Below are 27,610 nucleotides of genomic sequence, written 5' to 3' on the forward strand. Positions count from 1 at the left end.
TGAAACATAAGTCAGCAGAGCTTCAGTGATACCACCTGATGACTAATACAACGTTTACCCTGGGACAGGAAGCGGAAAGCATCGCCCCCATGCACAGCCCCACCTCCTGACCTTTGAGCATGTGGGGTCAAGTTCACCACCAGATTTCCCCCAGCTTCAGCCTACTGCAGTAAGCATTGAATTACCTGGCTTGTATGTCTGGTGGCCTGTCAGATGTATCTGAGACGGTCTTTTCTTATATGGTGGCGAATCTGGTATTTCCATTCCAACCACTGACTGGAAGTTTCCACCCAACTTTTGAGATGAACTGAAGACCAAATTAATAATAGATTCCTTCATGTTGCTCTAAAGCTTTGGAGTGTGTGAATCTATTATGTTTATCTTTTAGGTGTTTAAAGACAATTGCTGCAAAAGGGAAGTCCTCAATTTGTATGTGTTTTGCAAAAATGCTCCCAGATGTAATGCCAAGATTATTCTGGGACGATACCAGGTTGGTATTATTCATGAACAGTGTCTGCCATTTTCCAGTGTCATGTACTAAACACATTTTTATGTGTAAGTTCCTGGGCTAAGCGTGGTACATGGTTTTGGTGGGTGGCCCTCAGAAAATTTTTGTCTAGCAATACAGTTGGCTACAGTGTAGCATGCCAAGGGCTAAGGTATGAAATGAATCTCACAAGAAGAGATTCATTTTGTATGGAACACATGGAGAACATACCAATGTGTGCTAGACCTTGAATTACAGGTCCGGGTTCATTGATTCAAAAGAGAATGGCACGTGCTGGGCAAAAGAAATGGTCGAGCCAAGGACACGTCATTTTGGAAAACTGTGAAGGACTTGGGATTCCAGGGCATGACTGCAGAAAGACATAGTTGTAAGGTGTCCCCTGCCTGGAAGCATTGCAGATGCTGGGGTGGGTGTTTCCTGGCTGCTATGGGCCCTGCTCTCTTAGAAGTTATGATCTAAAGGAAGATGACGCAGACCAGAACAGAGCTGGGATGCAGTGTGAAGGTGAAACGTGGGTAAGAGATGCGGACAAGCGAGGTATAGGGGAGGTGACGGGTTGTCAGGTTCCTTTCAGATGAAACTGCCCTCCGTTACTCTCCCATCCATCAGCAGAAAGCCGTTAAGCGGGAAGCAGGAAACACGGCTTTGCCAGAGCAGGCCCAGGTCAGGTTCCATCACGCCATGAATGAATGTGAGGCAGACGTCTCTAGCTTCCAGGGAACTGCTTGGAGACTGCTGCAAGTTTCCCCTCCCACCCTCCCGCACCACGCTGTGGAATGTATTTCTAGTGATTCAGTCCTTTCCCCAGCATTCCTCCAAACCCCCAGGCACTGAGCTCAGAAATGCATAGATGATTTCCCTGTTAACCCAAGAATTTCTTTGGAAGTTCACGAAAGGTTTTTGTGTTTTCCTGAAACAGTCCCTCACCACTTGTTTTGATAGTCAGGTCCTATAGTAGAGTCCTTTGACCAACTTGGTTGTCATTAAGCCTGAGAAGGAAATGAGGCTCAAATGGCCATTGGTCAGCTCTCGTGACCAGATCATCACCTTCTGGAGAATAGTGGATGGTTTCTCTTCACCTGTTTCTTTCGTATTAATATTTCCTCTTACTCCCTGTTCTCCGTCACCTGTGTGGTAAGCTGTAGGATTTCACAGGGTGCAGAGTCTTGATGAATGTTGACTGTTTTGGTGACAGCTGAGGGGTAGCATCCATGAATTTTGGAGATGTAGATTTCAGCTGTCACTGTCATTACTAGAGGCAAAGGAGAATAGCTATAATGTTTATTTACCTCCTGTAGAAAAACTATGTGCCCTTTTTTTTTTTTTCCCTTCAGAAGAGGGGTCAGCAAACTATTTCTCTCAGGAGCCAGATAGAAAATATTTTAAACTTTGCCAGCCAGTGTCTGTCCCAGCTGCCTGACTCTGCCGTCTTGGAGGGAAAGCAGCCATAGCCAACACGGGAAGAAATACTTGTTGGTGTTCTCAGTTACACCTTATTTACAGAAACAAGTAGTGGGCCAGGTTTGGCCCAAGGGCTGTAGCTTGTCAGCCCTGTTTTAAAGGATCTTGTGGTAGGGAACAAGCCCACTAGGATTTTGACACCTTGTCAGCATCACAGGAACTTGCAGTGTTATCCCCAGGTCTTGTTAAGACTGGCCTGCTTGTAAAAGTCTGTAACATGAACAACACTGGACCGAACATTGTCCATGTCATCATTTTCTAAAGTGCTGGTTAAGAATGTCTCCCGACTTGACAAGGCTGACCCAAGCTTCTCCTGGGCCTGGGATTCTGATTCCTGAATTCCTCTCACTGCTCTGCTTTACTGCTTCTGGGACAGCTCCCTCTCCCTCGCTTTCCTTCCTCCAGTCCTTCCCCTTCCTTCACTTACTTAGGAGCTGGCCTTCTCTTCTTCCCTCTCAGCCCTCTGTTTCAGCTTTTACCACCCAGTGCTTCCCTGGTGGCTCAGCAGTAAAGAAAACACCTGCCAATTCTCGGGATGCAGGTTTGATCCCTGGGTAGGGAAGATCCCCTGGAGAAGGGCATGGCAACCCACTCCAGCGTTCTTGCCTAGAGAATCCCCATGGGCAGAGGAGCCTGGTGGGCTACAGGCCACGGGGTCGCAAAAAGTTGGACACAAATGAGTGACTAAACAACAACAGAGTGCAGAGATTTGGACTTGGTGCTGGGGTGGGCATGGAGGGCGAAAAAAGAAATGACCTTGAGGAGCTGGTAAATTAATTGGCAGTGCTAAGGAGGATGTTCAAGGACTAACCTGAGAACGTGAGCAGGTTAGTAGATGATCTAAGATAAACTCAGATGCTTCCTTCATCACCCATCTTCGAAGCCCTGTCCTCCAGACCAGGCTGGCTTTCGCAGCCTCCATGCAGACAGCCCTCTCCATGCCCTGTCCTCAGCAGAGGCAGCAGGTGGTTCCCCTGCCAGCCCTCCCAGCTGTCCTCCTGCTGCCCCAAGGTCCTCCCCGCCTCCGCCCTCCCCAGGCCTTGCAGCCGCTCCCCTTCCCAATGCCCTGCTCAGTGCCCCACTGGCCTGTGGTTGCCTGTTGCAGGACCACCTTCAGCACTGCCTGTTCCAGCCTGTGCAGTGCTCTAATGAAAACTGTCGGGAGCCAGTCCTTCGCAAAGATCTGAAAGAGCATCTGAGCGCATACTGCCAGTTTCGAGAGGAAAAATGCCTTTATTGCAAAAAGGATGTGGTAGTCATCAATCTACAGGTAAAAAAAAAAGGCATCTTTATGGGACTGAATTCTGCCTGAGTGGTCACAGTGAATCAGATGGGGTACCAGAAGCACTTTTCTGAATTTATTTTTGTGCAGAAAGAGGCCTAAAGAATAACTTATCTGAGGGTTCTATAAAAAGCTGAAAGCCTCCTTGGTAGGTCTCTTTTCATGTATCATTGGCAAAAATGCTGTTTGATTACCTGCTGAGTGTGAGTGGGCCAAGTGCACACTAGTAGCTGAGTCACAAGGAGGGGACCACACTTTGTCCTCAGGATGCTCTGACAATTGGCGAGGCAGGATGCAGGCATAAGAAGAAAGCGTGGGTACCTTTTACATGTGCCAAAGGAGCCATGCCAGTGACGTACATCGTCTGTCCTCTGCCAGCCCCATGACCTCTGACCTTCTTTGGAATAATTGGAAAACTGAATTCATTTATACTGAGAAAACAACCATCAGGAACCTTTTTGCTGCTAGGCTGTACCTTCTTGTAGAGGATGAGCCACATTGCATAGGTCCCCAAGGGGTTATATGTGCACACACTCTGAGGGCATACAGGGAGCCTTTGGAAGCCGGGTTGGCTTTATTTCAGCACCCTTTCATTGCTTCAGAATCACGAGGAAAACTTGTGTCCTGAATACCCAGTATCTTGTCCCAACAAGTGTTTGCAGACCATTCCAAGAACTGAGGTAAGTGTAAATAATTCTCTCAGTGATTTTACGTAAGATAAAGTTTCAGTAATCATTACAGTGTGTGTTTGATAAAATCCCATAGGCGGGGGCCCGAGGCTTACCTTATCCTCATGATGACCATGGTTTTGTCTTCCCTCACCTTCTCCCTGAGGATTCTTCTCCCTGAGAATTCTCCGTTTCCATGTTAGCTCTCCTGGCTGCAGCCTCAGCTTGGCTTTTTTGCCTTCTGTTTCCTGTCTTCTCCTCAAGCTACCCTTGGCTCCCTGCTGACTGCAGTTATACCAGGTAGCTGGAGAGTCAGGATGCATTTCTATAGCCTGAGACTGTCTTTTTCACAGGTGGATGAACACCTGGCCGTGTGTCCTGAAGCTGAACAAGACTGTCCTTTTAAGAACTATGGCTGTGCTGTAAAGGTATGGAGTGACTGTGTCTGTCTGCCTTCTGCTGTATCATTCATTTTACTCTGATTCCATTCAGGATGCAGGACATTCAGTGTCTGTGAAACTGTAAGACTGGCAATAACTAGTGGTTACCAGTAGGGAGAGGGAAGATGGGAGTAGGGAATTAAGAAATACTATGTATAAAATTAATAAGCTACAAGTATTTATATAATGCACACAAGGAATATAGCCCATGTTTTATAATAACTATATATGGAATAGAAAAAAAAAGACTGGCAATTGTATTAGGGTTCTCCAGAGAAACACAACAATTAGTTTATATATACATAAAGTTCATAATACCTACTTTTTGAGGTTTGCTTATATCTGTGAAAATAAAAATGTGACCTGACACATTGACCTTGCAATTTTACTGCTAGGAATTTATTTCACAGATATCCTTTGATAAGTATGCAATGATCACACACCTAAACAAACACACATACACAGCAAATATATCTTGTCTATGAAGGATAGATTCCAAGAGCCTCGATGGATGTCTGAAACCATAGTACCAAACCTTATATATACTATGTTTTTTCCCCTATAACATACATATGATAAAGTTACGCATTTATAAATTAGGCACAGCAAGAGGATACCTGAATTGCCAGCATCATTTGGGGCCATTATTGAATAAATACGGATTACTTGACCACAGCACTTTGATATTGCAACAGTTAATCTGATAACCGAGATGACTAAGTGACTAATGGGTGGGTAGTATGTATAGTTTGGATACCTGGACAGTGGGATCACTCACCTCTGGGGCAGGATATAGCAAGAAGAAACAAGAGTGCATCATGCTACTCAGAACAGCTCACAATTTAAAGTATGAATTATTTTCTAAAATTGTCTATTTCTTATTTTTGGACCATGATTAACCATGGGTAACTGAAACCACAGATATCAAAACTGTGGCTAAGCTGGAACTACTGTATTTAGCAAAAAAATCCACAGAAGTGAAAAAAAAAATATATATATATATTCATATTTTGGAATACTATGCATCTGATAAAAAGCATGAGGTATATATTTTTTAAATTACTTACACTATGACCTCACTGTGTTGAAAATGTATGTATATCTTTGCTGACTCTGATGAGTGAGACTAGGGAATTGGATGTGGGGACAGAGAAAAGGGGACTTCTACTTTTCATTCTGCTGCTTGCTGTGTTGTTTGACACAGGCATGCTGCACCATGCTCAGTAGCTTCAGTCCTGTCCAACTCTTTGTGACCCTATGGACTGTAGCTGCCAGGCTCCTCTGTCCATGGGATTCCCCGGGCAAGAATACTGGAGTGGGTTGCCATGCCCTCCTTCCTCCAGGGTATCTTCCCAACCCAGGGAACAAACCCATGACTCCTGTGTCTCCTGCACTACAGGTGGATTCTTTACCACAGAGCCACTGGAGAAGCCCTTGACCCCAGCATATGTTTCTCTTATTTTTTTTAAGCTATTTGAAAAACACCTTTAAAAAATCAGTGAAGAGTCCATAAATGTGTCACATATCAAACCACAATTGTCTCAGCTGCAGAAAGCATAGGGTTTATCTTCCTCACACATGAAACACAGAATTGCTTTCCAGCTCTAAAAGGATTCTTCTCTACAGTTAGGGTCCATCTCCCATTTGGATTCTATTTGAGGACTTACCTTAGTGCCAGAGCTGGGGATGGCTGGGGGAGTTGTGCTCTGGAAGAGGGCCAACCCTCAACTGAAGGGAAATTGATGATAAATGTTTACTTAGACTCTATGGGTCACCTGTACCATTTGCTTTTATTAGTTATAGAGGCAACCTGCAATGAAATTTTAAGGATCAGGGAAAAAGTAACCATTTGTTCTTGCAAACATATACTTTTATTTTGAGGGCAACAAATTTGCATGGGCTGAAACTACAGTTCAGTTCACCTTCTGCCCACAATAGCAAGACAGTGATAAAAAGTGGTAGAGAAGTTTGCTCGGTAGGCTAATCAGTAGGTAACCCACCACCAGGGAGACAGGTTTTATATGGAATAGTTGAGAGCTGATGATAACTACACTCAGCCCTCAATCATGTGCTCCTAGGGCAAGGAAAGGCTTCCCAGGTGGCGCTGGTGTAAGGAATCTGCCTGCCAGCGCAGAAGATACAAGGACTTGGGTTCAATTCCTGGGTTGGGAAGATCCCTGGAGGAGGAAATGGCAACCCACTCCAGTGTTCTTGCCTGGAGAATCCCATGGACAGAGGAGCCAGGCGGGCTACAGTCCATCGGGTCACAAAGAGTCAGACACGACTGAATGTCTGAACACAGCACAGGGCAAGGAAGGAAAGCAGCACTGAGAATTTTGATAGTGGCCTGACTCTCTGTGTCTTCTGGGTACCAAAGAATCGTAAAGATGTAAAAGGGGCCTGGGAGGGATCCTTTTCCCTGAAACCCACCTTGAGACAAGTCAGCAAAGTTGTTAAAGTTCAGCTTTAGCAGAATGTCCTGCCACCACCCTCATGTTGGAAGCCTTTCAACAACTTGACTCACGTTTCTCTTTGTCTTAAAGGATAAACGGGGGAACCTGCAGGAACATGAGCGTTCGGCCTTACGGGACCACATGCTTCTGGTTTTAGAAAAGAACTTCCAATTAGAGGAGCAGGTAATCAAGGGTTCAACTATAAAGGGAGGCAACAGAATTGCTGGGATTTGTACTTGTTGGCATTTTTATAGTCTCCTCTGTTTAAGTAGAAGTCCACTGGAGGTAGGTGTTTTTCTACTAAGTGACCAGACAGACTCCTGTGATTAGAGCACATCAAGCTGGAAAGTGCCTTTGAGATCTTTGGGTCCAGCCCCCTCAACCAACAGATGAAATAACTAAATTCAAAGAAATTTTGGTGTGTTTATGACTTTAAGGGGCAGAATTCAATCTCAAACCCATGTCCCCTGATTGTCAGTCCAGTGTTCCCCAGGGTACTCCACACTGCCTCTCTGCAGCCTACCCACACACCTCTTGGTTATTCCCTAGTAGGAGCCTAGTAGGTGTTTGGCGTTTTTAAATGAAATCAGTATTACCCTGAAACAACGTTTGACTATCTGTTCTGGGCACTGTGGGTATTATACATTTTGTAATAAGTCTTAACTTACTAACTTTGCAACCTAATCAATGCATACGTACATATTTATTTCACTGAATTATGATTATTAAGTGAAATTATGTATGCAAATGCCAGCCGTAGTCCCTGGTATGTTCATAGTGGACAACATTCAATGCTGATTCTATTGAGTAATTATTCCAACAGTTCATCATTTTGTTAGGGCATCACAGAGGATCAGACTTTTAAAACCCTGGTAGGGAAGGAAACCGTCCATCTGCATAGAGGGTGCTGAATTTTATTGCTACAGGTTATTTTATGTTATCTGATTCCATATTAAAGTAGGTATATGAGTTTCAGGGTCAGATGGTGGAGAAAAATAGAAAGCCTGATTACACTGTAACTTTGGTAGAAGGCATGCTGCCTTGAGCCATTCCCAAGTTCTTTCTGTAACAGGTGCCTCCTTCACCTATCCGTTCATTCAACAAACATATGCCATGTGTCAGGCACAAGGCTAGTTGCTGCAGACACTGGGTCAGGGGAGAACCAGCACCTACCCTTGAAGATCTCACCAAAATGTAAATGTATAAGGTGCTGTCCCCATAGCACATGTGATGAGGGTGCCCCGTGCTGGGGTACAGAGGCTGTAGCAGTTTGCCCTGTGGGAGTGTGGAAGGCTTTTCAAGGTAAACATCTGAGCTGTACTGACTTGAAGAAAGAGACGGTCTATCAGTTAAAATGTTGTGGAAAGTGGATAGTCCAGAAGGGGAAAGTTTATGTGAAGACAGAGAGACATGATGGTTCAAGGAAGTACGGTTCAGGGGGTGGAGAGACATCGGAGTGTAAGAGAGGGAAGGGCTGGAGGCTGGGTGTGCTGGGTCCAGACTGAAATGGCCTTCCATGTAAGCCAAGAAGTTTAGAAAACTATGCATTCAATGATTTTAAAAATTTATTCATATTCTGCCCTATTTCAGAAAGGATTTAAGGGCCAGAGTTGGAACTAATGTTTGCCAGTATAAGGAGTCAACAGGTATTTTTAAATAGGAAGATACTTGGCCAGTTAATTGTTTGGTTAAGAATAAGACAGCTGCTGGTAGCAAGGAAGATGGATAGAAGGAGGGAAGAGAATGAAGACAGAGAAGCAGGCAGAAAGATGTTGCAGAAGAGCCTGGCAATTGCTGAGTGAGGGCCCTGGAGCCAGAATGCCTGGGTTTGAGACCTGCTTCAGCATATATGAGTTTGGGCAAGGTACTTAACCTCTCTCTTCCACAGTGTCCTCATTTGTAAAATGGGGTTGTAGTGAGGGTCAAATTATATATATATATATATATATATATATATAAAATATATGTTATATTATATATTACATATATATGTTATATGACATGTAACATATATTATATATGTTCTTGGACAAGAACATATATTTATATGCTCTTAGCACAGTGCCTGGCACATAATAAGCAGTTCAGTATTAGGTGGAAGCAAGGTACTGGAGGTGGTGGTGGGTGGGGGTGAAGGTGAAGGTGAAGGCGTGACCATAGCTCTGTCAGTGGGTAGAGAGAGGGAGGGCTAAGAGACATTCGCAGGTTGGAGTCATGTGCTCTAGCTAAGTCAGGGAACGCAGCAGTGTTATTAACCGAGATGGGCCCTACAAACAGGAGTGGGTTAGAGGTGGGGGAGGAGAGGCGAGGAGGAGACACTGAGCTCGCTTCTGGTCAGGACGGTCTGGTGCGCATGGGATGGGGGCGGAGATTATAAGCAGAAGACTCTGGAGCCAGAGACCAGATGGCTGTCGTGGCCATTTGTGCATTCGTTTATAAAACACGTATCAAATGCCTGCTGTGTGCCAGCCACTGTGAGGGGCTTTGGTGACATGTAGCCTCAACAATTTAGTGGAGAAAAAATGACCAAAATAACCAAAAAGGCAATAGGAATCATGAGGGTAAGTTATATACTGGAATATGGTCAGGATGTCATGTAACTTAAGAGGTGGCCTAGGTAGGTGGTACTAGTGTGGAAATACTTTCTGGGAGGATATCCCCTTGAGTGATGCTTAAAAAGTGGTTGTTTCTAGATGAAGGAGGAAGTGACTGAGCACACGGCCTGAAATAGAAGGTGTGTAGTGTGTGAACGGGCATGAGGCTGAAAGGGTGACCTGGGCAGATTGTACAGGGCCCTGTATGGCTGTAAAGAAGTCCGCTAGAGATGCTTAAGTAGGAGGGATGACAAGACCAGATTTGTCATTTCGTATTCTTCTGGTCACAGTATGAAGTATGATTTGGAGGCAAACAAGGCTAAAGACAGAGGGGAATGTTCATTCATTCATTTAATAAATATTTACAAGCACCTACTGGTGCCAGGCACCAAACCAGTTGCTGGAGTTCCAGTGGACTATAGGACCCATGCCAGTCCAGCTCCGTAGAGCTTCTCTTCAGGTGTGTGTGTGTGAGGGACAGTGTATGACTGGCTAAGAGGCTATCATAGCAGCCCAGGTGAGAACCAGTCCAGGCTGAAACAGGTACAGTGAGAAGTGGTTGTAAGAGTTGTTTCGTTTTGTGTCAGGAGTTAAAGTTGGCAGGTATTGCTGACTGAATGGATGTAGGGGTAAGAGAAGGCTGTCTAGGATCACTCAGAGGTTTTTAGTTGTTTCCCTCAAAGGGATTACAAATTCGGAGAGGCGGTGTGTTTTGCCTGCCACTTGTCAGCAGTATACTAGGCAGGTTGAACTCTCTGGCTCTGTTTCCTTATCTATGAAATGAGGCTGACCCTTGTATCCAACTCATGGGGTTCTTTGAGGATTAAAAGAGCTAGTGAATATAATAACTGGATAGTAAATTGCAGCTATTACTGTTGACACCGTGCAGACAGCATCTAATGTGGTGTGGTGATCCGAACTCTGTGGTTGTTTAGTAGCAGTAGTTAGTCATGTCCGACTCTGTGCAACCCCATGGACTGTAGCTCACCAGGCTCCCCTGTCCGTGGGCTTCTCCAGGCAAGAATACTGGAGTGGGTTGCCATTCCCTTCTCCAGAGGATCTCCCCAACACAGGGATTGAACCCAGGTCTCCTGCATTGCAGGCAGGTTCTTTACCATTTGAGCTACAGGAAGTCCTAGGTGTTTAGTAAGTACGTACTAAATGAAAGACAAGAACCAGTTCAGCAAATTTAATCAAGTGATGTCACTAGCATGGGATGATCCCTCAAAGTGGGTTACACACAGCAGAGGCTGGCGAGAAATCTGTGGATCTCTCTTTTTTTGAAGTACCTTCAAACGTTTTCTTAGAATTATATAGTAATCTACCTGTAAATATTTTCTATAAATATGTATATATATTTTTCCTTAACATACTTTCTCACCTGTAGTCTTTTCCTAGAACTATATTCAAATTATTTTAACTTGTCTGCATGCATTTAAATTACTTCATTCATATTCCTGTTATTAGATTTCTGACTTATATAAGAGCCTAGAACAAAAAGAAAGCAAAATCCAGCAGCTAGCAGAAATGGTAAAGAAATTCGAAAAGGAGTTCAAGCAGTTCGCACAGTTGTTTGGCAAAAATGGAAGCTTCCTCTCAAATATGCAGGTGAGAAACGGCCTTTCCAGTCATAACCCAGATTTAACCCCACAGCCAGTTAGCTTTTTAACTAACTTTTTAAATGGAAAAACTAACTTTTCAAATGGAGATAATTTCAAAGGTGCAAAGCTAAGACAGTACAAAGAACACCTGTGTGTTCCGCACCCAGATTCACTCGTCGACAGTGTTCTGTCCCGTTTGCTTCCTTCATCCTGTCTCCCCTGCCTCATCCCAACCCTGTCCTTAGCCCCCATCCTGTCCCTGTCTCTCTCTCTTTGTGGGTGTTCTTTCTGAACCCTTTGAGAGTAAGCCGCCTATTATAGCCCTTTACCCCTACACGCTTCGCAATGTATTTCCTACGAATAGAGATCTTTTACATAACCCAGTGCACTTAGCCATGTCAGTACACGTTTGCACTGGTACGGTACTTTTACACAATTTATGAGGGTTGTCACTATTGACCCAATATTTGTCACTTGACTTCAGATTTATTGAGCACATCTGTAGTTCTGCATTTTGCAGTCAACAAAGTAAAACTATTAATTCCTTTGGGAAGAAAATGCTTTACACATTACTAAAATAGAGCAAAAATTACTTTGTAAATCATGACTGTTAAGTAACCATAAACAGATTTCTAAAGAATAATGTCTTTATTGTGATTTTAAAATTTATAGTGCAAAATATTTCATAATGTGATATGGGCAATCTTTTTGAGGATTATACCAGAAAATGTAGGCCATGTCATTTCCATACTTTGTCCGCATACTGTATGGATGTGTGTGTGTTTGCGTATAGCAAAAAGGAAATCCATCAATTGTTGTTATCTTAATTCTGACCTTTTTCTAACACAAAAACCAGTCAAGAGTGAAGACACTGAGGGCGGGAGAAATATAGTTTTGTTTAATCCCTTCCATCTAAAGAGAGCAACCAAGTGTTCAGGCCTTATCTTGGGGCACTGAGTACCACCTGCCGTGCTCAGACCAGAACAGATGGGCCTTCTTCCAGCACATTCTCTGCCGTCTCGCAGAGCGGGAGTGAATCAGAAGCGTTGTGACGGAGAAGGAAGTGATAAGGCAAGAGGACAGACAGGGAGAACATAAATACAAAGATAGGCTAAAGAACCAAGAGGGGAAAATCCAAGGGAGAAGTAAGACTCAGGTGAAGAACAGTTCAAAGATTTGAAACAGGAGCCAAGATACTGTAGAGCGGGGAGGAAGGTATTAGGTGATTCATCTCTCTGACATCCTATCCTCTCTCTTCTGAACCGTGCATTTTTTTCACTGCATTAATTGGTTAATTCAAGGTGAAATGTTTGAGATGAAAAAATGTGATCTCAAAGAATCATTCATGTTTTTTTGACGTGTTGATCTATTTTGTACTGAAAGGTTCTTGCCAGTCACATTGACAAGTCTGCTTGGCTAGAAGTTCAGGTGCGTCAGTTACTACAAATGGCTAACCAGCAACAGAGTAAATTTGATCTGAAGCCTTTGGTGGAAGCAATTGATACAGTGAAACAGAAAATCACCCTGCTGGAAACCAATGACCAAAGACTAGGTATGTCTAATGTCTTCTGCTTCTCTTCTCGTGCTTCATGACTTCTGCATGTGTTCACAGAAACAAGAAAACGGGCCAGTGGAGAGGCACAGCCATCCAGGGTCCACAGTGCTGAGTCTGGTATTTGTGAAGCAGAACAATATGAGGTTCTGGGCACTCAGACAAAAATGATGAAGGGCCCTGAGTGGGAACTGGAACAAGGACAGGGTGGAAACAGGCCAGGAAATTCCGAGAATAGGGAATGATGGTTTGTTAAGGAGAGCAGACAATGAGAAGGCTAGGGGAAAGATGTGGCAGGGAACATTGTTTCAAGTATAGAAAAGCAGAGACACGTTTGGCTATTTGAAAGCATCCCAGTTAGAATGTAGTGGGGCTTACCATGCCAAAGCCTGCTAGACGCGTGCTGAGTGGGTCTTCTCTACACTTCAGGGAGCTTCAGTTCAAGAGGACGCATTGGGGTTTTCTTGGGGCCAGTCTTTCCAAGACATGAGAATCATGGAGTCGGTATTATTAACATGGATGTCACATTGGTGGACATTGAATTCAGTTCGTTTTGGGAATGTCAGAATTCTATTGATTCTCTTTGGATAACCAAATTTCATTTTGGGCATATTTGAAAGACAGCTTTAAGGCCTTCAGAATCTTTTTTTCTTTGCAGTTGTTTTGGAAGGGGAGACTAACAAACATGATGCCCACATTAATATTCATAAAGCACAGCTGAATAAAAACGAAGAGCGATTTAAACTGCTAGAAAGCGCCTGCTATAACGGAAAGCTCATCTGGAAGGTGACAGACTACAAGCTGAAGAAGAAGGAGGCGCTGGACGGACACACAGTATCCATCTTCAGCCAGCCCTTCTACACCAGCCGGTGTGGCTACCGCCTCTGCGCTAGAGCCTACCTGAACGGGGACGGGTCTGGGAAGGGGACGCACCTGTCTTTGTACTTTGTGGTGATGCGAGGGGAGTTTGACTCACTGTTGCAGTGGCCGTTCAGGCAGAGGGTGACCCTTATGCTTCTGGACCAGAGTGGCAAAAAGAACCACATTATGGAGACCTTCAAGGCGGACCCCAACAGCAGCAGCTTTAAGAGACCCGACGGGGAGATGAACATCGCCTCCGGCTGTCCTCGCTTTGTGGCTCATTCCACTCTGGAGAATGCCAAGAACACCTACATTAAGGATGATACCCTCTTCTTGAAAGTGGCTGTGGACTTAACTGACCTGGAGGATCTCTAATCATTGCTTCTGGAGGGATAAAAGGACTCCTTGAATCCAGAACCTGTGGTTAATGTAGGGACTGAACCTGGGCTCAGTACATATTTGTACTTGGCTTTTTGTCCTTAACGTATGAAGTCATTTTAAGGTTTCTCAAGTGCTGTCTTCTTTTTACATTTTATTGTCCCAGTTTGCAACTTATAATACTCAGACTATCTTCTCATTATTTATATTTTTATATCTCTTGAAAGACGTTAACTTCCTTAAACGTAAGGACTGAAGCATACCTCTTTAACTGGTGCTTAGTGTGGGGTCTCAGGGTCTCAGTCTTCTATAATATTAAATGTCTTTGAGGACACAGATGTATTAGTAGAACTTCCAATCGAAAGTGTTTTGGTATTTTTATATTTGGCCTGTGGATTCTAGAACTGACCTTAAGCCTACAAAAGCTATCTTTTAGGGTAGGCTATTTCAGTTGAGTAGTTAGGTAGGGTGGTTGTTGTTATTTAGTCACTATGTCATGTCCGACTTTTTGCGACCCTGTGGACTACAGCCCACTGGGGTCCTCTGTTTGTGGAATTCTCCAGGCAAGAATACTGGAGTGGGTTGCTATTTCCTCCTCCAAGGGATCTTCCCAACACAGGGATTGAACCTGTGTCTCCTGCTTGGCAAGCAGATTTTTTTACCTGTGCCTCCAGGGAAGCCCAAGTAGATGGGTAGTGTACTTCAAAGTCAGTATACCCAGTTTGGATCAGACTTTTTTGGGTTAAATACTGTATTGTGGAAGCTACTACACTTTTAATACTTTCATGAAATTTACCAGTAGTCAGCAAGCACAGTTTTGCAAGGCTGCATAAGAACTTGTGAATAAAGTATTTTCATTCTTCCTGCTGAAGTAAAGCAGAAAACACTGCATAGTATATATATATATATATATGGAGATACAGCCATCCAGCTAAAGTTATTAGGTCAAACCACATGAAAAAACTATTTACAAACAAAATGATCAAATGTTAGCAATTTCATAAGATTCAACTTAATATATACATACATGTTTAAACATAGTTTACAGATATTTGGTAATTATAGCAAATTAATATTAGGATGGGCAGAATTTAGTATATGATGGAGAAAGTGTCATATATGGATAAGAGGAATTAAAACCTAGGGAGAACACCATTAATATTTCCTCTGGAAATCAGAACTCCCATCTGAAATTGATGGCTAAGAAGGGTGTCTTTTTCTTTTTGAGTAGAATTTTGAGTTCATAAATTGGTTTGAAAATTGGCATTTATGTAAACTTACGATGTTTCTTGTCAAAGTCCTGAGTACTTTGTGAAGAACAGAAAGAACGTGTTCTTCTATGTCTATCCGTATGGGTCTGAGAGTGTAAATACAAGTCTATACAAAACCCTCCTGACTCTTGACATGGTGGCAGTAGTTTAGTCGTGTCCGACTCTTGCAACTCCATGGACCGGAGTCTGCCAGGCTCCTCTGTCCGTGGGATTTCCCAGGCAAGAATACTGGAGTGGCTTGCCATTTCCTTCTTCAGGGGATCTTCCTGACCCAGGGATCAAATCAGCGTCTCCTGCATTGGTAGGCGGATTCTTTAGTGACCGAGCCACCAGGGAAGCCCTGACTCTTGATAAGCCTGAAGTGAAATCACTCAGTCATGTCTGACCTTTGCAACCACATGGACCGTAGCCTGCCAGGCTCCCATCCATGGGACTTTCTAGGCAAGCATACTGGAGTGGGTTGCCATTCCTTTTTTCAGGGGCTGTTCCCGAACCAGGGATCGAACCTGGGTCTCCCGCACTGCAGGCAGACTCTTTACCGCCTGAGCAACCAGGGAAGCCTAGACTCTTGATAAGCCTGAGCTTAACCCAAAACTACCCAGTTTTCCTGGGCCCTCACTCTTGTTATGCCATTGAGCACTACCCACACTAGGCTGGCTCCCTTGAGCGTGTACAGGCAAGCACACACGTTACAAACCTTGATCAGTTGACCTCACAGAAGCAGCATGATTGATACCAGTGACTTCTGGAATAGTTGGAACTTTCTTCCTCTCTCCCTGTGAAATTTTCAAGATATCAAAGGCTCATACTACACAAATCTTCCCAAAGGGTTAAATTCAAAGCCCTGAGTTCACAGAAGAAATCTGGTAGAGAACCACCCTGCAGGTGCTGGTGAACTCGGGTGCAGCTGGCGGTCAGCCCATCCTCTCAGGCAAAGTCAGCAAGTCTTTCTCTAGACCACACAGCTGGATGCTGGTGGTTCTGTGTGCTGGTCCGCAGTGTTTCTCATCTGGTCCAAAGTCATCCTTGTGTTCTGAGGAGCAGGAGAGCACACTGTTGTGACTAGTTTTAAGCCTTTGATGTGAAAAACATTTCAAAGTGAATTTATCAAAACACTGATTTTGTGTTTTAACCAACTTCTCTACATGAAAAGTATGACTTATGGCATGGTTTGCTTATAAGCTCAGAGTCCCTTCATCATTCAAACAGTGAACACAGAACAAGGTATTCTATAATAAAAAGCACTTCTCTCTCACAAAATAAGAGTTGTGAATTTTGTTGTGAGGAAATCGATCCACGGAAATTATTTTTCCATTTTTATGATCCAAACAGTTATTTTTATTCTGTATCTGTAAGGTTTAAATTTATTCCACTTTGGCCTGATTCAGTTTCTGATGAAAAGAAAACGACACAGCAGGCATAAACGGGGAGTTTACAACCTTGAGAAAGGTGCGTGCAGGATTCAAGGAGGGTATGGAGGTGGAGTACACACTCACACACCTCAACAGATCTGAATTCTGACGCTTGGTCTCCAAATATGATGATTTCAGAGAAACAAGAAATAGTCACAGGGTCCATTCCCAGCACCTATCTTGAACACACACAAGTGGAACAGAGTGCCACGAACCCTTTGTGGAGGCCCTTGGACAATCAGTCCACGCTGCAACAACCTCTTTTCTCTTGAAAGTGGTTGCAGACATGGGCCTTCACCTTACATAAGAATTCTGAGAAAGCTTTGATGGATGCACAAAAGAGGACTTGGGTGGTGAAATTCCCTGGAAACATCACATTTTAGGGAGGAGGAAGAGCAGCCTGCCAAGCACTTGGAGAAGAGGTCAGAGATCAGAGGTTAGATACCAAGGGAGATGGGAAGAGAAGTGAATGTCAGCAGGGCCAAATCCCCGCTGAGAACAGCAGTCGCTTCCAGGGCACTCCACAGCATCCTTGAACTCCTCATCTCCCTGAAGACTCCTCTGTCCAAGTACCTGCTGAATATCTAAGCACAGAGGTCGCGTGAGTACCTTCACGTACACTTCACCAAAACTGAATGGGAGGTCTCCACACTCTCCACCACCACCAACCCATGACTCCCGTGTGTGTTCTCCCTCGGGGAGTGACGTAAGCATCCATGCCAGAGCTTGGACACTGTGGATTCCCCCCCACTTTCCCCATCCAGTCGCCCAGCCAGTGTGCCAACTGAACCTCCAAACAATGTCTTAAAACTATTTCTACTATTCCATATCCCTCCTGTCTACTACTGCCCTGTTTGCTGGCCTACAGTTTTTGCTTCACAACTGTTCTCGCTATATTTTCTTTTGCCTCTTTCGGATCCAGCCTCACATTGACACCCAATAATCTCTAAAATGAAAATTCAAGGGTGACTCCCCACCTCACCCACCCACTGTGGCTCCATCACCCACAGGACTCCAGCCTCCCTGGCCTGGCAGGCAAGGCCCTGCATACCTGCTTCAGCCTCTCCAGCCTCACCTCCTGACCGTTCTGCCTTGCATTTAGCAACAGCATACTAAGCCATTTTGATGTTTGTCTGTGCCTGTGCTCATTTCTATCTAGAATATTCTTCTCCATCCTCACCTCCTCCATTGCCTGGTGGATTCTTGCTCTTTAAGATTCTGCTTTGGCCTCACCTCTCCAAGATGCCTTCTCAAACCAGCCCTTACTCCCTTGCACTCAACCCCTACCCTCCACTAGGCCAGGAGCCCTTGCTCTGAGCTGTATACCTCCTTGTCTATAACTCACTTCCTGTACTTTTCTTTTTTCCCAGAAAACAAATGTTAACTGACTATATTTTTGTCAGATTTTACTTTAGCTGCAAATAAAACAGATGTCATCCTTGTCCTCATAAAACATAATCTGGAGATCATCACAGCAGTGAACCAAAATGCCCACTGTGTGCATGTTCCCAGTTGTCCGGATAGACTTTGCCTCCTAACTTCCCCCGCCTCCACTCACTGCCAGAAACATGTATCTCTCAGACCATTCTGCATATTTATGATGCTAAATAAGAGAATAGGCAGAAAACACTTGAAGGGAGAGCCCAAGGTGAAATTTATAAAGAAAAGCCAAAGCAGCCCACTTAAGTGGGACTGGGGAGAATTAAAGAACAGTTCAATGGGAACTGATGCTTTTATTCTTCCAAGAGACCCATGTTAAAGACTAGAATACATGTTTATCAAAATGGATTAAAGACCAAAATGTAAGGCTGGATACTAAAAAACTCTCAGAGGAAAATATAGGCAGAACACTCTTTGACATAAATCATAGCAAGACCTTTTCCAATCCACCTTCTACAATAATGAAAATAAAAACAAAACAAATCAGACTTAATTAAACTTAAAAGCTTTCGCACAGCAAAGGAAACCATAAAACGAAAAGACAACCCTCAGAATGGGAGAAAATATTTGCAAAGGAAGCAACTGACAAGTGATTAATCTCCAAAACATACAAGCAGCTCATGCAGCTCGATATCAAAACAAACAACCCAATCAAAAATGGGTACAAGACCTAAATAGACATTTCACCAAAGAAGACATACAGATGGCCAACAAACACATGAAAAGATGTTCAACATCACTAATTATTAGAGAAATGCAAATCAAAACTACAATGATATATCACCTCATACCAGTCAAAATGGCCATCATCAAAAAATCTACAAACAATAAATGCTGGAGAGGATGTGGAGAAAAGGGAATGCTCTTGCACTGTTGGCAGGAATATAAATTGGTTACAACCACTATGGAGAACAGAATGGAGATTCCTGAAAAAAAACAAAAATAGAACTACCATATGACTTAGCAATCCCACTTCTAGGCGTGTATCTGGAGAAAACCATAATTCAAAAGCATGCATGCACCCCAGAGTTCATCACAGCACGATTTACAATAGCAAGGGCATGGAAGCAACCTAAATGCCCATCAGCAGAGGAATGGATAAAGAAGATGTGGTGTATATACAGTGGAATAGTAGCCATAAAGAGGAAGGAAATAGTGCCATTTGCAGACATGTGGATGGACCTAGAGATTGTTATACAGAGTAGAGTAAGTCAGAAAGAGAAAAGTGTTGTGTAATATCGCGTCTATGTGGAATCCAGAAAAATGGTACTGATGAACTTGTTTGCAAAGCAGAAATAGAGTCACAGATGTAGAGAACAAACGTATGGTTACAAAGGGGGACAGGCAGGATGGGACAAATTGGGAAATTGGGACTGACGCATATACACTACCATGTATAAAACAACTGATGAGAACCTGGGCTTCCCTGGTGGGTCAGAGGGTAAAGAATCCGCCTGCAAGACGCCTGGGTTCAATCCCTGGGTTGGGAAAATCCCCTGGAGGAGGGCATGGCATCCCACTCCAGTATTCTTGCCTGGAGAATCCCCATGGACAGAGGAACCTGGCGGGCTACAGTCCACAGGGACACAAAGAGTCAGACACGACTGAGCAACTAAGCACAGCACGATGAGACCCTACTGTAGAGCACGGAGACCCCTACTCAGTGCCCTGTGGTGACCTGAGTAGGAAGGAAATCTGAAAAGAGTGAATATGTGTACACACATAACGGAGTCACTTTACTATAAAGCAGAAACTAACAGCACGTTGTAAGCGACTATACTCCAATAAAATTTAACTTTAAAAAAAAGACTAAAATACATGTTAAGACTCTGATGCTGGGAGGGATTGGGGGCAGGAGGAGAAGGGGATGACAGAGGATGAGAAGGCTGGATGGCATCACTGACTCGATGGACATGAGTTTGAGTGAACTCCGGGAGTTGGTGATGGACAGGGAGGCCTGGCATGCTGCAATTCATGGGGTCGCAGAGAGTCGGACATGACTGAGTGACTGAACTGAACTGAACTGAAAATACATGTTTAAGTTATTTTGGCTGTTTGAGTCACACTTGCTTGAATACAACTCCTTAGACCTTAGACTCTGGCTCCAGGATAAGTATAGAACAATACAAGTTGTGATAAATGCCTTCAAGAAAATGACAGACTACAGTGAAGGAGTAATGGCTTTGGATGGGGAGGATATGTACACACTCTGGGTTGTCAGGGAAGGTAACATGATAGTCAGTGCTCGGGTGACATGTTTCCTGGCTGTTTAGCACTTTGGAACACCCTTATAAAATCTGAGCAATTTCCTGTGAGGAAGCTTGCCTCCTTGACCTCCTTTGCAGCACAGGGAAGTGGCCCAGGTCCCAACCATCAGGCAGTGAGGCAAAACTTCAACTTGAAAGATGAAGTTGGAAAGACTCAACTTCTTTTTTTTAAGGTTTGCCAGATTCTGACTTCCCAGTGGTGAGTGGACTGGAGGCAGAGTTTCTGGAAGCCCGTCCTTACTTCTGTAGGTTGTGTTTCTAGAAGCTGTGGTGTTGCTGTCAAATGACGGTGGCCACTGTGATGGATTTTTGCTGTTGCCTCTTGTGTGTCTTGGTGTCATACCTGGCTGTGCTATATTCACAGCCGGCCTCTGTGGTCTTCCTGGAGCTTCTGTGGGCAACATAATGTTAAGGAAGGCCCTGTCACGTTCAGAATGGATCCTGTGGTTTGTAACTAACCAAGTTTGTAACTTGATTCAGTTTGTAACTGAATCAAGCTGAGACCTGAAAGATGAGTGAGCCCTGAGGGGAGCAGATGGGATGAGAATTCGGGGCAGAGGGCACCAAGGAATAAATAAAGAATTGTTTTAAGGAGCTGAGATGAGGCCAGTGTGGTGGGAGCCCATTAGAAGAGGGAAGGGTGACACCTGACGAGGTTAGAAGAGGAGGCAGTGCCCAGAATCTAGTGCTGAAGTCATGGTGAGGAGGTTGTGGTTTATGTGAAGTGCAGTGAAAGTTGACCTGATTTGGGCTGGGGAAGGCATGATCTGATTGACGTGTTCTAAAAAAATGCTCTGTGTAGAGCACAGATAAGAAGGGGACACAGAGGTCACAGGGAAAGTATTAAGGTTACACCATACCGCAGTTCTTTTCACAAGTCTGTGCCCTTCCTAGATCACAAACTCCTTGAAGGCAAACACCATGTCTATTTCAAGTGCATGAAAAGTGCTCAGTGTATTACACAGAATTGTGCATAAACACTAATGCACAGAATCTTTGTAACAAATCTGTTAGGCAGGTATAATGCCCATTTCATAGTTGAAAAAAACTGATGATTAGAGAGAGCTATGTGCTATGTACTAAGTACTGTCCTAAGAATTTTACACACCCAATATGTATTAACATGCAAATCCTCTCAGCAATCTTATGGGGTATATGCAATTTTATCCTTGCTTACAGATGAGGCAATGGGCACAGAGAAGTTATGTAATAAACTCTAGTTTACACAGCTAACAAATGGTAAAGCCAGGATCTGAATCCAGGCAGTCTGACTTCAGAGGCTCCACTCTTACTATGCAAGGCTGCCTCATATGGGTACTGATTAACTCTACATGCTGCTAAAAATATATAAAATTAAATGAGTTAAAATATAATAAGAATAACCACTGAATGTTTAACTTCCAAACCATTAAAGAAAAAAAAAACTGGAAAAGGAAACATCAAACCAAACACAGAAGAGATGAACACAACAGGAAGTATGATACACAGAAAAAACAAGTTAGAATTAAACCCAAACACATAAATAACAACGAGTGAAGTTTTACTATTAAAAGAGGAAATATCTCAAACATGGGGGACACAGGTATATGCTTTTAAATATTCATCTAAAACAAAGCAGAACAACTAGGTATATATTCAGAGATGCTCTTGCACAAGCCCAGAAGCCACATATAAGAGTTTCCTCCAGGATTGTCTATAATAGCAAAGAACAAGGGGGAGGAAAAGCTCCCAGCAAACAAGGGATGCCATGGGCGTGGAGCATCACATGGCTGGTGGAAAGGTAAACTGCTGCTAGTGCTGGAGAACGATACGGCAATTTCAAAGAAAGTTGAATTGTACAATTTCATTTCTAAACATGTATCAAAAAATTCTTGCCATGGGCCCAGTAAGATGTGTACAAGTATGGTCATTAATTCATACCATAATGGCATAAATCAGGAATCATTAAATTACTAGCAACAGGAGAATGGATAAATTGCTTTATAGTCCTATGATGCTAAGCACTTAAGATAAAAAAAACTAGAAACACATGAATCAACATGAATAACTTTCACAAATACAACAAAATTTACACAATGGTATCATTTATGTTAGGTTTAAAAAACATATGAAATAATCAGATCAGATTAGATCAGATCAGTCACTCAGTCGTGTCCGACTCTTTGTGACCCCATGAATCGCAGCATGCCAGGCCTCTCTGTCCATCACCAACTCCCAGAGTTCACTCAAACTCACGTCCATCAAGTCAGTGATGCCATCCAGCCATCTCATCCTCTGTCGTCCCCTTCTCCTCTTGCCCCCAATCCCTCCCAGCATCAGAGTCTTTTCCAATGAGTCAACTCTTCGCATGAGGTGGCCAAAGTACTGGAGTTTCAGTTTTAGCATCATTCCTTCCAAAGAAATCCCAGGGCTGATCTCCTTCAGAATGGACTGGTTGGATCTCCTTGCAGTCCAAGGGACTCTCAAGAGTCTTCTCCAACACCACAGTTCAAAAGCATCAATTCTTCGGCACTCAGCCTTCTTCACAGTCCAACTCTCACATCCATACATGACCACAGGAAAAACCATAGCCTTGACTAGACGAACCTTTGTTGGCAAAGTAATGTCTCTGCTTTTCAATATGCTATCTAGGTTGGTCATAACTTTCCTTCCAAGGAGAAAGCGTCTTTTAACTTCATGGCTGCAGTCACCATCTGTAGTGATTTTGGAGCCCAGAAAAATAAAGTCTGACACTGTTCCCACTGTTTCCCCATCTATTTCCCATGAAGTGGTGGGACCAGATGCCATGATCTTCATTTTCTGAATGTTGAGCTTTAAGCCAACTTTTTCACTCTCCACTTTCACTTTCATCAAGAGGCTTTTGAGTTCCTCTTCACTTTCTGCCATAAGGGTGGTGTCATCTGCATATCTGAGGTTATTGATATTTCTCCTGGCAATCTTGATTCCAGCTTGTTTCTTCCAGTCCAGTGTTTCTCATGATGTACTCTGCATATAAGTTAAATAAACAGGGTGACAATATACAGCCTTGACGAACTCCTTTTCCTATTTGGAACCAGTCTGTTGTTCCATGTCCAGTTCTAACTGTTGCTTCCTGACCTGCATACAGATTTCTCAAGAGGCAGATCAGGTGGTCTGGTATTCCCCTCTCTTTCAGAATTTCCCACAGTTTATTGTGATCCACACAGTCAAAGGCTTTGGCATAGTCAATAAAGCAGAAATAGATGCTTTTCTGGAACTCTCTTGCTTTTCCCATACAATACTATATGTTATATTCATATATATATATATATATATATATGAAATATATATGAAATATATGAAAGCTTATATTCATATATATATATATGAAATAATACTATATGATATATATATATATATGAATATAAGCTTTCATGGGAATGACAGAACATCCTTTGGAGAGGAAGAAAGGGAGAATGAAATTGCAGAAAGGTTCCCAGGAGGCTCTAATTGAATAGGTAAGATAAAATCTGAAGCAAATATGGAAAAGTGCTAAAATGCAGTAGTTAGGTGGCTGGTATATAAGTGTTCGTTATATTATTCCCTGTAACTTTATACATGTTTGTAACATTTCATATTAAACATTATAAAGACTGAGCTTTCTACAAAGAACAAAATAAACCAAAGAAATAAGATGGAAGAACTTAAAGAAAGCACATTAATGAAAGAGGAAAATATTCTACGATAGAGGTTATCAATAAAATAAAGTTGATTCAATAAACCTGATAAAGAAAAAAGACATCAATATGTAACAATGAATTAAGAACAATATGAGATCAAAAATTTTAATATCATATACAATTTAATACTGTTTGAAAATGTAGATGAAATGGGTACTTTCCTGAGGGGGGAAAAAAAACAAACTTATCCCTTAAAAAGTCACCACATCTTGATGACTTTAAACATCAGTTCTTCAAAACCTAAGACTAACAGACTAAGACTAACCAGAACAACAAGGGAAGCCTTGAATTCCCGGAGAAATAACCCCACCTTTCTCAATGGTACGTCTCCATATTATACAAGTACCGTATCTGGGCAAATCTACCGAAAACTTTGCCATCTGGTGACAGTCCATTACAGATTTGAAACGGAATCCCAAGCAAGTTCCGGGGAAACGTTGCCGTCTGGTGACAACCTGTGACAGAACCCGCCCCCGGTTTGAGGTTCCTGACGAGTGGGCAAACAGTCTCCAGTCAGCCCGCGAGCAGCCCCCGCGAGGGCCCAGAGGCCGGAAGAGGCCCTTTGGCTCCGCCCTGCTCCGCGTGGTGGGCGGGGCGCTTCCGGCCGGCTGACGCGTGCGCGCCCCAGACGCCGCTGGCCGCGCCTGCACGGCGTGGCGCCGCCGTCCTGCCTCCTCAGCTTCGTTGCGTCGCGGCTGCCCTTCCCGCCCAGAAAGGTCGTTTCCCGCCCCCTGCAGTTTCCAGTACGTGACTGTCCCAGTTGGAGCTGCGGCGGGAAAGAGGCCGCAGGTTCCCCCTCCATCACCTCCTTGTGAAGTCCCTCCCTGGCGTCTGGGCCCCTCCAGGTCTGTCTGCCGCCACTCCCAGCGCTCGAGGTTTCCCCAGAAGCTGTGTCCTTTTCCGTGAGCTCTTCGGTGATCTGAAACGGTCGCCAGCCTCTCACTTGTATTCTGGAGGGTGTGTTCCTTGTGCACACTCGTCTCAGCCCTTCCTCGTCCTGCTTATACACCGTGGGAAGGCTCCCACCATCACTTCTACCCCTACTTGCCCCGAGGAATGCGATCTTACTTTCTGCTTCAGAATCTTCCCGTTTTCTAACTAAATCGGTTACCAAGGGACCAGCCCTCTCAGCGCAGAGCCCCTCCTCCCCTCTAAAAAACCCCTTCCTTTTTAAATAATCGCAACAATTAACGAAAAGAATATCTTAAGAGCCACTGATCTGTGTGTTTAACAGGCGTTCTTTTTTTAATCATCGCAAATAGGATGCGATGGAAACTGAGGAAGAGGAAACTGAGAAAAGAGGAAACTGAGGAAGAGGAAAGTTAATTTGCTCTAGGTAACAGTTTGCCTGGGGTTGAAATCTGAATCCATTGTGTAGCTGGCTCCAAAGCTGTTGGACTCACCCCTTGCTCTTTCACAAATCCTAATCATTCTCCCTTTAGTTGCTTCTGAGAATTTTTTCTGAATTCTAAAAGGTCCCTGTTTATGGAAATGTGACCTTTAAGAACTTTTTCAGAGCTTCTCCTCAGGCAGACCCTTGAGTGTTCCATTTTATCAGGCATCTAGACTCTGAGCTTAGTAATATTTTGCATCCCCACCATGTGCTTGGAGAATTTTGAGCATTACTTTTACTAGCATGTGAGATGAGTGCAATTGTGCCATACTTTGAGCATTCTTTGGCATTGCCTTTCTTTGGGATTGGAATGAAAACTGACCTTTTCCAGTCCTGTGGCCACTGCTGAGTTTTCCAAATTTGCTGGCATATTGAGTGCAGCACTTTCACAGCATCATCTTTCAGGATTTGAAATAGCTCAACTGAAATTCCATCACCTCCACTAGCTTTGTTTGTAGTGATGCTTTCTAAGGCCCACTTGACTTCACATTCCAGGATGTCTGTCTCTAGGTGAGTGATCACACCATCGTGATTAACTGGGTAGTGAAGATCTTTTTTGTACAGTTCTTCTGTGTATTCTTGCCACCTCTTCTTAATATCTTCTTCTTCTGTTAGGGCCATACCATTTCTGTCCTTTATTGTGCCCATCTTTGCATGAAATATTCCCTTGGTATCTCTAATTTTCTTGAAGAGATCTCTAGTCTTTCCCATTCTGTTGTTTTCCTCTATTTCTTTGCATTGATTGCTGAGAAAGGCTTTCCTATCTCTCCTTGCTGTTCTTTGGAACTCTGCATTCAAATGGGTATATCTTGCCTTTTCTACTTTGCTTTTCACTTCTCTTCTTTTCACAGCTATTTGTAAGGCCTCCTCAGACAGCTAATTTGCCTTTTTGCATTTCTTTTTCTTGGGGATGGTCTTGATCCCTGTCTCCTCTTCATAACAATGTCATGAACCCCTGTCCATAGTTCATCAGACACTCTGTCTATCAGATCTAGTCCCTTAAATCTATTTGTCACTTCCACTGTATAATCAGAAGGGATTTGATTTAGGTCATACCTGAATGGTTTAGTGGCTTCCCCCACTTCCTTCAATTTAAGTCTGAATTTGGCGATAAGGAGTTCATGATCTGAGCCACAGTCAGCTCCCAGTCTTGTTTTTGCTGACTGTATAGAGCTTCTCCATCTTTGGCTGCAAAGAATACAATCTGATTTTCGTGTTGGCCATCTGGTGATGTCCATGTGTAGAGTCTTCTCTTGTGTTGTTGGAAGAGGGTGTTTGCTATGACCAGTGCATTTTCTTGGCAAAACTGTATTAGCCTTTGCCCTGCTTCATTCTGTACTCCCAAGGCCAAATTTGCCTGTTACTCCAGGTGTTTCCTGACTTCCTACTTTTGCATTCCAGTCCCGTATAATGAAAAGGACATCTTTTTTGGGTGTTGATTCTAAAAGGTCTTGTAGGTTTTCATAGAACCATTCAACTTCAGCTTCTTCAGCGTTACTGGTTGGGGCAAAGGCTTGGATCACCATGATATTGAATGGTTTGCCGTGGAAATGAACAGAAATCATTCTGTCATTTTTGAGATTGCATCCAAGCCATGGCACCCCACTCCAGTACTCTTGCCTGGAAAATCCCATAGATGGAGGAGCCTGGTAGGCTGCAGTCCATGGGGTCGCTAAGTGTTGGATATGACTGAGTGACTTTACTTTTACTTTTCACTTTCATGCCTTGGAGAAGGAAATGGCAACCCACTCCAGTGTTCTTGCCTGGAGAATCCCAGGGACGGGGGAGCCTGGTGGGCTGCCATCTATGGGGTCGCACAGAGTTGGACACGACTGAAGTGACTTAGACATTAGACTGCATTTTGGACTCTTTTGTTGACCATGATGGCTACTCCATTTCTTCTAAGGGATTCCTGCCCACAGTAGTACATAAAATGGTCATCTGAGTTAAATTCACCCATTCTAGTCCATTTTAGTTCACTGATTCCTAGAATGTTGACGTTTACTCTTGCCATCTCCTGTTTGACCACTTCCAATTTGCCTTGATTCATGGACCTAACATTCCAGGTTCCTATGCAATATTGCTCTTTACAGCATTGGACCTTGTTTCTATCACCAGTCACATCCACAACCGGGTGTTGTTTTTGCTTTGGCACCATCCCTTCATTCTTTTTTAAGTTATTTCTCCTTTGATCTGATGCTTTTGAACTGTGGTGTTGGAGAAGACTCTTGAGAGTCCCTTGGACTGCAAGGAGATCCAACCAGTCCATCCTAAAGGAGATCAGTCCTAGGTGTTCATTGGAAGGTCTAATGTTGAAGCTGAAACTCCAGT

The 27,610-nt window shown here is 43.6% G+C and overlaps 1 protein-coding gene and 1 long non-coding RNA gene across 2 annotated transcripts in view; one reads left to right on the plus strand and one right to left on the minus strand.

Moving 5' to 3' along the window:
• TRAF5 (TNF receptor associated factor 5) overlaps positions 1 to 16,329 on the plus strand; it is a 45,974-nt gene extending 29,645 nt beyond the window's left edge. Inside the window, exons 4-11 of the mRNA XM_086343288.1 lie at positions 389 to 490; positions 3,075 to 3,239; positions 3,854 to 3,931; positions 4,273 to 4,347; positions 6,903 to 6,995; positions 10,874 to 11,014; positions 12,391 to 12,559; positions 13,218 to 16,329. Coding sequence (XP_086199414.1) covers positions 389 to 490; positions 3,075 to 3,239; positions 3,854 to 3,931; positions 4,273 to 4,347; positions 6,903 to 6,995; positions 10,874 to 11,014; positions 12,391 to 12,559; positions 13,218 to 13,795 — 1,401 coding nt within the window. The 3' untranslated portion in view covers positions 13,796 to 16,329. The remainder of the gene's footprint in view (positions 1 to 388; positions 491 to 3,074; positions 3,240 to 3,853; positions 3,932 to 4,272; positions 4,348 to 6,902; positions 6,996 to 10,873; positions 11,015 to 12,390; positions 12,560 to 13,217) is intronic.
• Positions 16,330 to 21,711: 5,382 nt separating this feature from the next.
• On the minus strand, positions 21,712 to 27,228 carry LOC147356125 (uncharacterized). The gene is made up of 2 exons (XR_015143079.1): positions 24,197 to 27,228; positions 21,712 to 23,173 (listed from the first exon to the last, which is right to left on the minus strand). It is a non-coding gene; the product is annotated as an uncharacterized LOC147356125 (long non-coding RNA).
• Between the last annotated feature and the right edge of the window lie 382 nt (positions 27,229 to 27,610).

This window comes from Bos grunniens, chromosome 16 (genome assembly GCF_055505025.1).
Source record: "Bos grunniens cultivar Pamir isolate PY7600 chromosome 16, Bosgru_T2T1.0, whole genome shotgun sequence".
Lineage (NCBI taxonomy): Eukaryota > Metazoa > Chordata > Mammalia > Artiodactyla > Bovidae > Bos > Bos grunniens.